This window comes from Oncorhynchus tshawytscha, linkage group LG23 (assembly GCF_018296145.1).
Source record: "Oncorhynchus tshawytscha isolate Ot180627B linkage group LG23, Otsh_v2.0, whole genome shotgun sequence".
In the NCBI taxonomy this organism is placed as follows: Eukaryota; Metazoa; Chordata; class Actinopteri; order Salmoniformes; family Salmonidae; genus Oncorhynchus; species Oncorhynchus tshawytscha.
Genome location: NC_056451.1, coordinates 3368905 through 3382707, shown reverse-complemented (window position 1 = coordinate 3382707; position 13803 = coordinate 3368905). Strand labels below are relative to the sequence as shown.

General features: G+C 40.1%; 2 protein-coding genes across 2 annotated transcripts in view; one reads left to right on the top strand and one right to left on the bottom strand.

Annotated features, from left to right (window-relative positions):
- LOC112223141 (eukaryotic translation initiation factor 3 subunit E) overlaps positions 1-1371 on the bottom strand; it is a 47469-nt gene extending 46098 nt beyond the window's left edge. Inside the window, exon 1 of the mRNA XM_024386145.2 lies at positions 1223-1371. Coding sequence (XP_024241913.1) covers positions 1223-1312 — 90 coding nt within the window. The 5' untranslated portion in view covers positions 1313-1371. The remainder of the gene's footprint in view (positions 1-1222) is intronic.
- Positions 1372-10503: 9132 nt separating this feature from the next.
- The window catches only part of emc2 (ER membrane protein complex subunit 2), a 54743-nt gene continuing 51443 nt past the window's right edge, over positions 10504-13803 (top strand). Inside the window, exon 1 of the mRNA XM_024386146.2 lies at positions 10504-10577. Within this exon, the coding sequence (XP_024241914.2) occupies positions 10538-10577 (40 nt within the window). The 5' untranslated portion in view covers positions 10504-10537. The remainder of the gene's footprint in view (positions 10578-13803) is intronic.

Here is a 13803-nt window from a genome sequence, read left to right as displayed (position 1 = left end):
ATATAGTCTTGCTATTGTTATTTCACTGATGCAATTTTAATTATGTCTTACTTTTACCTCTTATTCTTAACTGTATTTTTTTAAACTGCATTGTTGGTTAGGGGCTCCTAGGTCAGCATTTCACTGTAAGGTCTACTACATTCGGAGCATGTGACGAATAACATGTTTACCTTCTACACGAGTTATTATTTTTCAGTTTAGTCCTAAAAACAGATTGTGGTAATATAAAAAGGGATCCATTTAGGCGTAACGGAATTCTAAACGTTACTCCAGTTAAAACAGACTCCGCGGAACGTTCATTTGCTATGAACTCGCGAAAGTGTTCCAGCTTAGCCAACGTTATTCGCCCATTTTTCAGCATTGGGTGAATTTTGACTCGTTCTATTGTCCAACCTACCGCTGGTGTGGATGCTCGCCAAGGTTTATAGCTATGTATAATTTATAGTTCTTGGTGTGAATAGCCCTTTATTGACTTCAATCGTTGTGCAACGTCATGGGTCAACTCTGGGCATTGTGAATTTCTGTTATTGCCTTGTGGTGACGTTACTTTAAGGCATATCTAGTGTTTATAGTTAACTAGTCATCAACCTTTCTAGGTAACGTTAACGTTACTAGCTAACTAACAATACGAGTTAATGCGTTGGCTAGTTGAAAATGACACTAGTTAAATACATTCTCGAGACGAGGATCTAGCTAACATCTAGGAGTCATGTAACTAAGATCTTCATATATATATATATATATATATATATATATATCTCAAAGTTGAAAAGTAAAAGCTCAATACATGTAGCAAATGTTTGTTCACTAGACTAGCCAGATAACTTGTTTAATTTAAGATGCAGCAGCCGACAGTAAACCCGGTTAACGTTTGGCAACTAACTACTGTTAGCCTAGGTTTTAAAATAAAGTTAGCTACCGTTAGCTAGTTTATGTAGTGCGCTGCAGTTAACGCTATGCCATACGTTAATATAAAGCAAACTGACACCCAACAAAGCGTTTACTAGATCACATATATAGCTAGCTAACAGAAGAAGTATATGCTAGTTAGCAAGCTAGCTCGTGCTATTGTCTGTGCTGCTGGACCTGAAACACCGCGAGGCCCCAATTCATGGGCGACTCTTTCACGCACGTGGCATTTACATTATTTACATGGGTTATTTACACACTTCTACCGAAAATCTAGATTGTATGTCCAACCTAACATAACACACGCATTTACCTCTTTGACAGAAAGGAATTCCAGCAAAGGAAAGACGAGATGTCTGTCCAAAAAATGGGCAATTTTGGTGGTGAGATCGTACTCCGCCATTTTCACTGCGAGAGAGGAGGAAGTAGACGCGAGAACGTGTTACGTAAATGACCAATCAGCGTCACTTTCAGCTTCAGTACCTGCACGGATTGGCCATATTGATAACAATTCTACTATTTTAATGAGCATAACGACGATTATGATCATGTCTAGTTATACTGTACATTATCTGACCTGGCTGTTCCAACAAAGCGAATTGGAGGCATATTGTAGCATTCAAGATTAATTGTAGCGTTCAAGATTCACATTCAAGAGTTTTTTTTCTTAGACAGTTTTGTAGGCAAGATAAAACAAATGAGTGGATTAAGTAGTCTTCAACTAATAAAACACATGTCCAACACTGATAAAGTACCTCGCGGGTCAGTGCAAACACTGTCTCACAATTTTCAAGTCCTAATTTAGTCTATTTATTTTGAATTGTTCCTGATAATGGCATGTGCATGAAAGCATTTTCTCCTAATTAGACCTTGCAATTAGCGTATTATTAAGTTATCCCTTTGGCAACCAATTTGTTAATATTGTTTCACTTTTGTTGTGAGTGTACAACTCCTTCTCTTGTGACTCGCAGGGCTGTCTCATGAAGATGTTGTATAATGTGGTGTGCACTACGTGCACGCTCATATGGAAATGTATATTCAGCTTTTCTCCTGCATAGGCCCACTCAAAAGAAAGCATGACTATGTAGTAAACCATTCAATACTACCATAATTTCACTGTAGTGTTGATACAATGAAACATTTAATTTATGAAGAGAGAGTTCTTTGCCAAGTGAAAACATTGGGCATCCCCAGAACCCACCAGTATTTCTCCAACAGAGAAGTATTTAATAGAGTTCACCAAGCTCAAAGACTGTGACTCTTCACAAGGAAATAAAGCACATGGGAAAACACAGAGATTCAAATAAACATAGACATGATTAAATAATAATAATAAGGCTAATTAAACATTTTGTTTTCTCTGTCTGTCTAAAAAGTTATTGGTTGTCTTGACGAGCCTTTAAAAGCAAACCAGATTTGATTTGATTTGAAAAGCAAACCCTTTTTTCCCCTCACTTCAGCAGATGCCTCATAAAGATGCCCATGTGTTGGCCATACCTAGCAGTGAAGAGCCAATGTCAGATACTAAAGGGCACATCTCTAATAGGTTCCACTACAACCTTGTTTGCTTGACAACCACATGGCACTGTCCTATAGCACCAAACAATTGTCCCCTTGTTACTCGGAAGCTCTCTCGCTCTCTCTCTCTCTCTGCCCTCCGACTGCAGGTAGAAATTAGTCATAAACAGACATCACTCACCATGGCCGATGCTGTTTCACTGAGGCTTCAGACACAGCCAGCCCTGGCATAAATCCAGTATTCTTTAAAACTCGAAGAAGAAGAAGAAGAAGAAATAATTCAGCAAAACAATAGCACTGCTCCTTTGTGTCCTCTGCCCAAGAGTTTTGAGTGAGGCTTTTGTTTGAGTGAAGGATCTTTCAGATATTTTAATTGTATTGTTAATTTTATTGTTTTTGCGCTAATTTCACTAATGTCCCTGTAATTTGATCTCCAGATGCTCTCTAGTTTGTTATTTTGTCCAGGGAGTGATTTATACCTTTAATATCCTTCAACATTTTATGTTGAGCTCTCACAATCGTCAATAACTGACACACTGATCATTTTGCATTATTTTGGCCAATGGTAAACTATATTTACCCAGCCAGTTCTGAGGTGGATAAAACATTTGCCAAAGAATAGATCCATCTTTCAAAAAGACAAACATGCCTCCATTTGGCAGCCACGCGCCTCCATTTGGCTCACGTACTTGTAGGCCTAGCAGTGACTTCACTATGAAAATTGCTTTTTTTGTTTTATGATATAGCCTAACCTTTTTAGCATTTGGATCACCACTGACTGAACAGCGTTCCTTTTGTTAAAATGGCACCAAATGACTTTTGCTTACTGCTTTGACAAATTCTGCCTATTCACGTATTTGCCAGTTTTACTACTTGGGAGTCCGTCCATGAAAATGCCTGTGAAATTATTATTCATGGATTATTATGAAGAAATTACCAGCTATTACTAAGTGGTTTGGTTTTACTCAGAAGAAGTGGACTGTTTAGTCTTTTATATTTTTTATGTTAAGATCTGTCTTTCTCAGTTTTTTTAATCATAAGATATAGATAAAGATATTTTGCCAAGTGAAAGTGTAAATATTATGACAACCAACCCTGATACGATTGGTGCTTCTCTTCCAACTTTGACAGCAGATTTAATATTTTACCTATTTTGTTAACATTACCCAACAAAACACACCATGGTTCAGAAATGTACAAATTAATCTGGAGAAGGCAAAACCTAACATTTGCGAACAACAGCCAATAAATATGTTTCAACCATAGGTTAAATACCACAAGCTAAATTATAATTGACAAAGAATCTTGTGTTTGAAAGAGTGATTCAAACACTAAATTGTTTTGTTTTCTCTTATTTCAACCAGCCACTGTTTTAATGAAGGTGCCCTTGGAAGTATGTTGAAAAAATCTTGGCAAGGGAATACTCGCTCCTCTTAAGATGGCATCAGTTTTCTGTTGAAGGGAAAACATTTTATTTCAGAAGCTTTTTACATTTCCCCGTAGTAGAACACTAAGGGGATACTGTGCTGGATTTGAATAATGTGGCATGCACATTTCATTTCATACAAGTCATCATACAAACTACACAATTTACCCCAAATAAACATCTATCAGGTTTCAGAGTCACACTAAAAGCTGTGATCACCTTCCCTTGCTGGACCCTTTCAGCAGGTTACTTCCCTACTCTGAAAAGCAGAATTAGGCCTATGTGTTTTACAGTGAATCATACCCAATTGTGGCTTGGTGGAAGTTTTAGGAAACTGTGAGAGCTAAGGTGATTAACACATCGAGGTTCCAACTAGAGGGAAACACTTACACAGCAAATAGGGGACCTGCCCGCGTTAGTCATTTGAGGTTACTGAACCGGAGCCTTTCTTGGACCTGAACACTACTCTGAGGTCTATAGACTTCAGGGCAGACCACATTTTGAATGTTGTTCTTTTATAGGGCTACTGTACTTTACTAATGCACCGAGTGAGCTCATAGCTCAAAGCCCATGCTCATGGGTGCACTGTTGACATACAAAGATATGCCCTCACTGGCGGGCTGGCTGTGACAAAGGTTTAAAGTGCTATACTGCCCAAAACTAAGGTGGTCTTGCCTATCACATTGGAATCATCTTGAATGTTGTGTTTACTCACTGTGTATGGAAATGGGTGGTAACGTGACTGCGGAAGGCAGAACTATTTTCAATAGTAGCCCTAGTAGTACCGAATGTTGCTACTTTTTTTTACTACTTCTTCTGTCTGGAAACTTTGATGCGGATTCCTCAGAGTGTACTTGTGAATGCAGAATGCACACCTACGCACTCTGCCCCTTTTTGACACCGAGAGGTGTTAGCATACATAAACGTGCACACATAATTATTTACCTCTAATTTATTATATTTTGTTCTCTTATTAGATGGGTTCCAGTCTGGACCGTCCAGAACTGGAGGGCCTAGACCAAGTTCTTGACAGACTAGAATAGAAACTGGAACCTTGGTGCCAGACTCTGGAGACCGCAACAGGAGGTTGGGGTCAACCCAAAGCAGACCTTTCCAGCTGGAGGGCCTGACACCACACACTCTGTCTGTGTATTGCAAGGCCCCGCTGCATGCGCCTCAGTTCAGCTTGTAGCTGTGGGGAGTTATTGTTGAAGCACAAAGTTGAACCTCCCCCTCCCCCATTGTTCTGCATCACACTCAATCTCTGTGGGGGAGGCAGGGTGGTCTCCAAATTAGTGATGGCGGCTGGGCTATATTTCTGACTGTACCTCAGTCTAGTCAACTCCTGCTAAGGTGCTTCTCGGTCAACCAAACCATGTAGGAAAAGAAAAAACACATAACTAATGAGGAAATCCCAACAAGACACAGAAATATCACACATCCATGCTAATGAAGAAAGTGATCCAGAGTGGAGCCTTGTAAAACACTACACGAATAACTGACGTAAATACACAGACCCACTTGCTCATTTCTGTTTCCTTCAATTAAAATTAAAAGGTTGTGAACGCCTTTGGAGACTGTGTGAGTTTGTGGCCACACATGATCCATCTGTCAGTATATCCCAGTCCAGTAAAAGGATGCTGTCAGAAACAACAATATATTTCTGCATGCAGATAAATTATCCATCTCTTGATGTGTGTGTCTTTCAGAGGAAAAATACTTTTCAGCTTTTTTCTAACTGGATCAACTTAAAGGGCCAATAGTGATAAGCTAGGGATTCCATGAAAAACCTCAGCTCTGTAGTTCTCTGAACGCCTCCTCAGTCAACGATTCCAAGAGAGGGATAAAGGCAGAGAGTGCCAAAGACACCCACCACCAGCCTCTCTTCTCTCTATTATCTGTCAAAAAATAAATCAAAACGATCTGAAGACAAATGCCTCTGTGCTGGATGTTGCAAAGCCAAGCATCTCCTCTCAATCTGAATGCCAGTATCTCATATGAATTTCAATTATTCTTTTAGATATGCATCACCTCGCGCGCAGTCTGTGTCAGGTTATAAATCAGCAGCCCACACTCCTATTCCAGAGCCCAATGCTGACATCAGCAGAATCCAATTCGATGGCAGTGGGATCGGGGCTATCCACCGAGCCAGGGGGCCAGAAAACAATACAAACTCACAGGCAAGGCACCCAGTTGCACCAAGCATGGCAGAACATCTGCACAGCACATGTCCACTTTTTACACCAAGAGTAACATGTAAATACTTTTCTAACCCCAAAGAATCCTCACATGGCCATGTGTCATTATGTCTTAGGAAACAGAGGAGAAGTTGTGTGTGTGTGTGTGTGTGTGTGTGTGTTGTAAGGATGTATGTTCATGTGATGCTGAAATCCTGTAGTTAGTAGAGAATATTTCACCCTCTCGGCCCCAACCCTACAGTACCTCACCAAACCCTGTTCCCATGCTCAGTCCTCATGATATGCATAGCTTGATTTACCATTTAGAATTATCTCTGAAAACATGACATTACAGGGAATGCAGTTATCTCCAAATGTGTGGTCATGGATATTCTTACTGGAAAAGAAATGTGAAATCCAATAACTCCATGATCATGCCATTTAGCAATGGCTTCCGCCAAAGAAGGGATGGGATTCATTTATACTTCTTCATCTGAATTCAGAATTTCTGGAATGATTGCAGTTACATATATTTATGGAAGTTAGTTGAAGGCTCAGAAGAAAACCAGTCTCAAAACAATTGGAGGAAAGTAGTTATGAGAGTGAACAAGAGTCATAACTTCTCTAAATGGTAAACCTCAACTCGGACCCCCGGGAGAATGTGGAAGTGATCCATGTTTCAAGCTGTAACAATAGCTTTGGGCTAAAGGTCAGACCGCTACTGCTCAGGATACCATTACCGAGAAGTATCCTCTTTAAGGATACTCCAATTTAGGCTCTACTCAGAGTAAACTTTTTTTCCTCATCTTAATCAGTTCCAGTATAAAGTTATATGAGGAAATCAACATCCAAACATGAGAGGCTCTCTACAGTAGATGACAGATTGGTCACTGTATGGGGTATCATATGTGCGTGAGAAGTCAACATTCAAAGTGAATCTGTATCCTTTCGTTAAGAATACAGTCATTGATAAAGAAGAAATAATGTTCCATATTGCAGCATAATATCAAGCACCTTTTTTTTATTGCTAACAAAGGTTGTCATTGAAAGATAATGAAACATTTCTCTCACTATTGTTGAATTAAAATGGACAAGTTAACTCCACTAGACTGCTCAACGACTAGAATAAAGTCAAGGAAATCTGAATTCACCTTCAACCCTCATACTTAATCAGGGATTTAGTTGATTTTGTACCTCTAAAATCAACCCATATCTTGATGGGACATTTCATACCTGCCTAAATTGCAGTGGGTTACTTGTGGGTGAACACGCCTGGACACACACGGGGAATGAGTCTTTTGAGAGTCTTCTCTTGCCTGGTGATGTTAAACTTGTTTAAAATGAATTGAATGAGAAACAACGGTGACATTAAATTCAATCCAGCAACACATAATGTACTGCATGTGGTAATACACTACTCTACTATGAGCAATCACACTACTACACTAGGTGTCAGGGGAGCCATACATCCTGAGCTTCTAACTGTGTGAGTAATGTCAATTACTTGTGCGGAGGCTGACATTGAGCTGAATATTGTTCTTGGCATTGAAACCTAAGGAGAGGGAGTGAGAGAGTGAGGTAGCTAAATTGTGATGGGCCACAGTTTTCCCGCTCTGGGCCTCTCACGCAGGCTAAGGGTGAGGTCAAAGGGTGCTACGGAGAGGAGATCATCAGCGGCAACGTGTGCTGAAGTCATCTGTAGAGAGTGATTCTCAGTGAGATGAAAGCAACTTGGTCAGACAGGGGTCGTAGTCAGCTTTCAAAGCAGACACAGCACAGCCGGCTCCAGAGGGTTAAGCCCAAACATTGTTGCTAATTGCGTCTGTCTTCATTTCCCGCAACTGTATGACACCGGTGAAAAATAAAGAAAAGGCTGGAAACTAACAGGAACCTTCTCAAAACCGCAGAGCACCTAAACGCCACATCAATTTTCAGGCCGTAACTGTTCATTTTAGTGATTGTCAACTCTGATTGCTTGTCAGAAATCAAAATATAATGCCTGTGCAGTGTTTCTACTGTAAGCTTGTCTTTTTGAAGACAAGGAAAGGCGACAGAAAGGAAAAACATATGTACAGCGGACAAAACATTATGAACATGTTCTTTCCATGACATGGACTGACCAGGTGAATCCAGGTGAAAGCTACGATCCCTTATTGATGTCTCTTGTTAAATCCACTTCAATCAGTGTAGACGAAGGGGAGGAGACAGATTTAAGAAGGGTTTTTAAGCCTTGAGACAATTGAGACTTGGATTGTGTATGTTTGCCATTCAGAGGGTGAATGGGAATGGTAGTAGGTGCCAGGCACATCGGTTTGTGTCGAGAACTGCAACGCTGCTGGGTTTACCATGCTCAACAATTTCCCGTGTGTATCACGAATGGTCCATCACCAAAGGACATCCAGTCAACTTGACACAACTGTGTGAAGCATTGGAGTCAGTATGGGCCAGCATCCCCGTAGAACGCTTTCAACACTGTGTAGAGTACATGTCCCGACGAATTGAGGCTGTTCTGAGGGCAAAAGTGGGGGATGGGGTGCAACTCAATATTAGGATGTTGTTTTTAATGTTTTTGACACTCAGTGTATTGACTGTCCCATGTGCCGTATGTGGGGCTCTCGGAGCATGAAAACCTACGTAAGCAGCAGTCAAGGACCACAATTTGGGTTTTCAGAACGGTTGCTATTGATCCCACTTCATCGTGACATTCTAGCTGAGTGACCCTCTCCAAAGTAAACATCAGCCATATATTGAGATTTAATCATTTTTCTTTCACTACCTCCAGATACACCTGCATCTCATGCTGACAACGTTAAAGACAGCTTGTTAAACCTGTGCACAGTACAGAGGGCCTTAACCATCATGGCCTCATCCTCTGAGTCAGGCCCCACCGTCTTTTCTGGTTGTTGGTGCGGGTCGGGAAGAGAGCAGGGCCCTAGCCTTTAACAGCACCCTGGCAGAGAAGGGAAGGCCCTTTACCCAGAAGGACAGTGTTTGCTTGTTTTAATGTGGTCGCCTCAGTATTTTGGTTTCCAGCAAAAACCCGACCATATATCAACTGACTGCCATGTGCAGACTTGAAAATTACACGTCCACGGATCGTTTGAGCTGAACGTAAGTTCAACCGCACATAATGTTATTTTTTGTATCCCTGACAGAGATGATGACATTTTATAGTCCTATTGTGCACTTGTACTTGTCCAATAATGACCATGCTCTGCCTTTATACAATGGCAGTGTCCTGTCTGTTGATCTCAGACAATAGAACATTAACAAAGTATCTACATTGCAGTGAGCGGATGACATCAGGATTCTGAAATGTTTCTGTAAGTGAGTTTGTGTTGAGTCCACCTCAACAAGTGCCTAATGTGGTAGAGGAGTGTGGCATGTAACTTACAAAGTCAGAGACATGGGATCGACAGTCAGAGGCCCCTTGAGAGGGAAATCAAGAAAGGAAAGGGACAACACAGCATCTCAAATGTGCTTTCAACACACAAGTCTTCCACTCCTGACATTCTGCTTAACCTACCTCAGAAGAAAATGAATTACACAACTAAGCACGAGACTATACAGCATCTCTGACCCCTTTCCAGTCCTCCCTGGTAACAACCACAAATCTAACCAGGCCTCATGAAAGCTAGGTGTAAGATTAATATAAATTTAGCGTGAGCAGCATTGCAGAGCTCGGAGACCTAAACCTCTGGAGAGGGCTAGCGTTACGGTTCAGGCTCTGTTTTGTGGTCAGTTGAAACAAGGTAATTTTAGGCCCAGTTACATGAATAATAACTGGATGCAGTGTGTTAATCAGCGCTGTCAGATCTAGTACCTGGGTATGATGGGGGAAAGGGTCAGAGCAAGTGCATACATTGCTTTTGTTTACATCTGGTTCTACATCCAGCACTGTCATAACTCTTCTGCTAAACAGTCTGTTATGATCCTCTCCGCAGGGATTAAAGTGAGATTTTGGAAGTGTTGAAACTGTGGTCTGCTCTGAGTGTCAATTGTTAAATTAAATAGACAGGGACCTGATGTATCTATGCATCAGATAGTAGGATTCAATTACCCCAATGATTGAACAGTTGCCTCAAAGGAAACATCCATGATAGCCTTGCCTGCTCAATTACACACAGCAGTTTGAAGATGGCATGTGAGCAAGACATGCATAAAGTAACATTTTGTCCTTCTCTCTTACCATTCCACTTCATCATAAATGATTTGACTTTCATGAATCTACTCATTTCAATAAAAACGGACAGTTTACACCCCACCACTCAATCACATTACACTCATGTTAATAGCAGACAAAACAATAGAAGCAGCAGAAATATTAAAGTCCATAGAAATGAATAAAATTCATTGAACATGTCTCAAAAATATGTTTGACTATTCTCGAGCTTGTACGTAGATTGAATGATCATTTGTTTTTACACTATTTAGAGTAAAGGCTCAGTGAGCAAAATAAACAAGCCACACCCAGTTCAATGACGTTGAACCTGTGCTGCCAAGAAAGATGGCGTCGGTATCAGAAATGTACGATGTAACCTGGGAAGGTAAACACAGACGATTAAACGTTTTAATGTACTGTATGACTGAAAGTGTGCTGTTAAATCCTTGTATAATTCGACGTAGTGCATTTTAACTATCGTTCAGGGGATGTAGCTGCGTTATGTCCATCTCATCAAGCCAACTGCTAACTTGTTAGCTCAGCTTGCTAACACGAGAGCCACTTGGCTAGCACATTATTTCTGCCTATCTTATTTCATTTTTTAGCAACGTTAGATAGCTAACGTTAAGCATGGATTAATCTGTTATTGTTGTATCCCATTGTCGTAGCTAACAGTCCACAGCATGTGTGAGTTTACAAGGATTGCACAGCAGGCTAAGCTAGCTAGCCAGCCTAGGTACCTAACCTCTGTCAGCTGATTATAACTAAGCTAGCTAGCTACCTGCTGTCATTGTTCTGCCTCATTAGATGGCTTGCTAAAATACACGGTCTTGCAATGGATACTACTAATAGGCAGGGAAAACCTGTTTTGGTGATTTTCTTGTCCATCATCAAAGTAAATCACAGCACGTTTTTGTAATCTTTCAACAGTTAACTGATTAACTAAGTGCAATGCCATTGGAAATTAATGTTGTAAATGTAAATTTGTAACTAAAACGGACATTTAAAATGATGCTGTAGCTGCCTCTTGTTGACTAGACATATTGATAATTAGTACTTTGCCAAAATACTGTTTTAAAGTGTCCAAATCAATATGCAGGAACAGTTTGCGATGCATTGTCTTTGGAAAGTATTAATTATCCTTGACGTGCGTTATTTATAACTTATTTTGTACTTACTGTTTCTGCCACTGTCTCTTATGATAAAGGGCTTCTAGAAATCAGGACAGCGATTACTCACCTTGTGTATATAAATACTTTTTTATTTAACAAGTCGGACGAGAGGGATTTACTCCTGACACCCGACAAGGCCCTCATCTACCTACGTAATATAGGTATGCACGTCAGTTTCGACATGCTTTTTGCACATCGGTGTTAAACTAGACATTGGACCGATGTCGAAATGCTTACGATATATCGTGCATCCCTAGTACATACCCCAACAAGAAGCCATGGATTACAGGCAAAATCCGCACTTAGCTAAAAATGTAGTTATTTTCCGGTTTCCGGTTCTGTTCCTTGATTACCCCTGGCAGTAATACATACTGCCCACATCATAGAAACTCAGATACAAAAAAAAAAAAAAAAAATTTCTCACTACCATTTTTGATGTAAAAAAATGCTCCTAAGCACAATTTAACCAGCCACTGTGTCCATAGGGTCTGTGCAGCAGGCTGGAAGTTTGATGTCCCTACTACTAATAGATAGCTACTACTATTACTAGCTAGCTAAAATCAAAGCCTGCGTGTTGACACGGAAGGACAGAGCATTGTTATGCGAGTTTTCCAGAGTTTACTTAAGCTTGCTTGCTAGGTAGATATTTATATACCTTGCTAATGAGCTTTGTTTTACATGTATATACAGTGCCTTCAGAAAGTATTTACACCCTTGACTTTCTCCACATTTTGTTACAGCCTGAATTTAAAATTCACTGGGCTACACGCAATACCTCAGGATATTTTTTTATTTTTTTTTATTACTACCTAATCTCTGTACCCCACACATACAATTGTCTTACAGATTCAACCACAAAGACCAGGGAGGTTTCCCAATGCCTCGCAAAGAAGGGAACCTATTGATTGATGGGTAAAAAGAGAAAAAGCAGATATTGAATATCCATTTGAGCATGTTGACTTTAAAACAGTTGGAGTTTAATGGCTGTGATAGGAGAGAACAGGATGGATCAATAACATTTTAATTACTCCACAATACTAACCTAATTGACATTGAAAAGAAGGAAGCCTGTACAGAATGAAAAAAATATTCCAAAGCATCCATCCTGTTCGTAGTGCTGAATGATTAGGGCCTTTTGAGTTTGATTATTAAAAAATGATCACATTCCGGTTTTGTTTGTTTTAGACTTTAAAATCATTATGCATTATGTGGGTTGAATTCTGTAACACAGAATAAAACAATTAATACAACTCCCATGATGGTAGTGACTGCCCATTACTGCTTACCACATATGAACTATTTATTCACATTACTTAAAATATTTCAGTTGTGTATATTACATTTGTTTTATTTGATGACTATTTATTTTCAATTCATCTCATCTTTATAGAGATGCTGTCTGACAAAATCACATTTTTTTTGTAATTCAAAGTAAATAAGGCATACTTTTATGACAGCTGAATACCAGCTATCAATCACTTAGATCATGTATTATCAGTTAGAGAACTCACAAAGGAGCAATTGCGCTTTATCACCTCACGATCGCGCATTCTTCTGTCTTCCGTAGCAGGTGAAAATAAACTAACCGGAAAAGTAGATGCACAATGGATTATGGTCATTGTTGTTTATTACCACTTTTAATGCGCTAAACTATGTAGAATATGGGCCTGTTGGAAACTACAACTTCCTACTACATCACACAGTTCGGGCATGATCCGATGTATCTCTAGAGAAACTGTGCGACGTACGCATTGAGCTCACTGATAAAAAACGAATGTAAAGTAATACTGCAATAAATGTGGCACAGTAATTAACTTCTTGTCCTGAATTCAAAGTGTTATGTTTGAGGCAAATCCAATACAACAGATTACTGAGTACCACAAACCATACTTTAAAGCATTGTTGTGCAGAATCATGTTATGGGTATGCTTGTAATCGTTAAGGACTGGGGAGTTTTTCAGGATAAAAAAGAAACAGAATGGAGCTAAAGCGTTGACCGAATTTCTGTTCGTAATTTCAGAGCGTTTCGCTATCGGAGCGTACAGAGCGTACAATAGACACTCTGACTGAGTAGGGTTGCTCCGAGCGTTCTGACCTCACAACGGCAGTCAAGCACCCAAGCTAACGTTGGCTACTTCCAGACACACATGAGAATCTCACTCTGACCATTTTACTTGCCCTAGCAAACCTGGTTTGGATGTTATCGAGAGCGTTGGTAACTGTGCTGCTGGCAACATTTTTAATTGTGCTTCACCAGCGTTTACTGATGTTTTACCGACGTTTACTGACACCGGCCATATTCAACGGGTGTTGAGTGTTCGTAAATTCATCAGTTATTCTGTCGAAATGGATAGCCAGAGTAAATTTACGAACACATCCCTCGGTCAGCGTTGTCTCAAGTCACTTCGGTTCAAACTGACTGGCGTGTGCAGAAAGTAT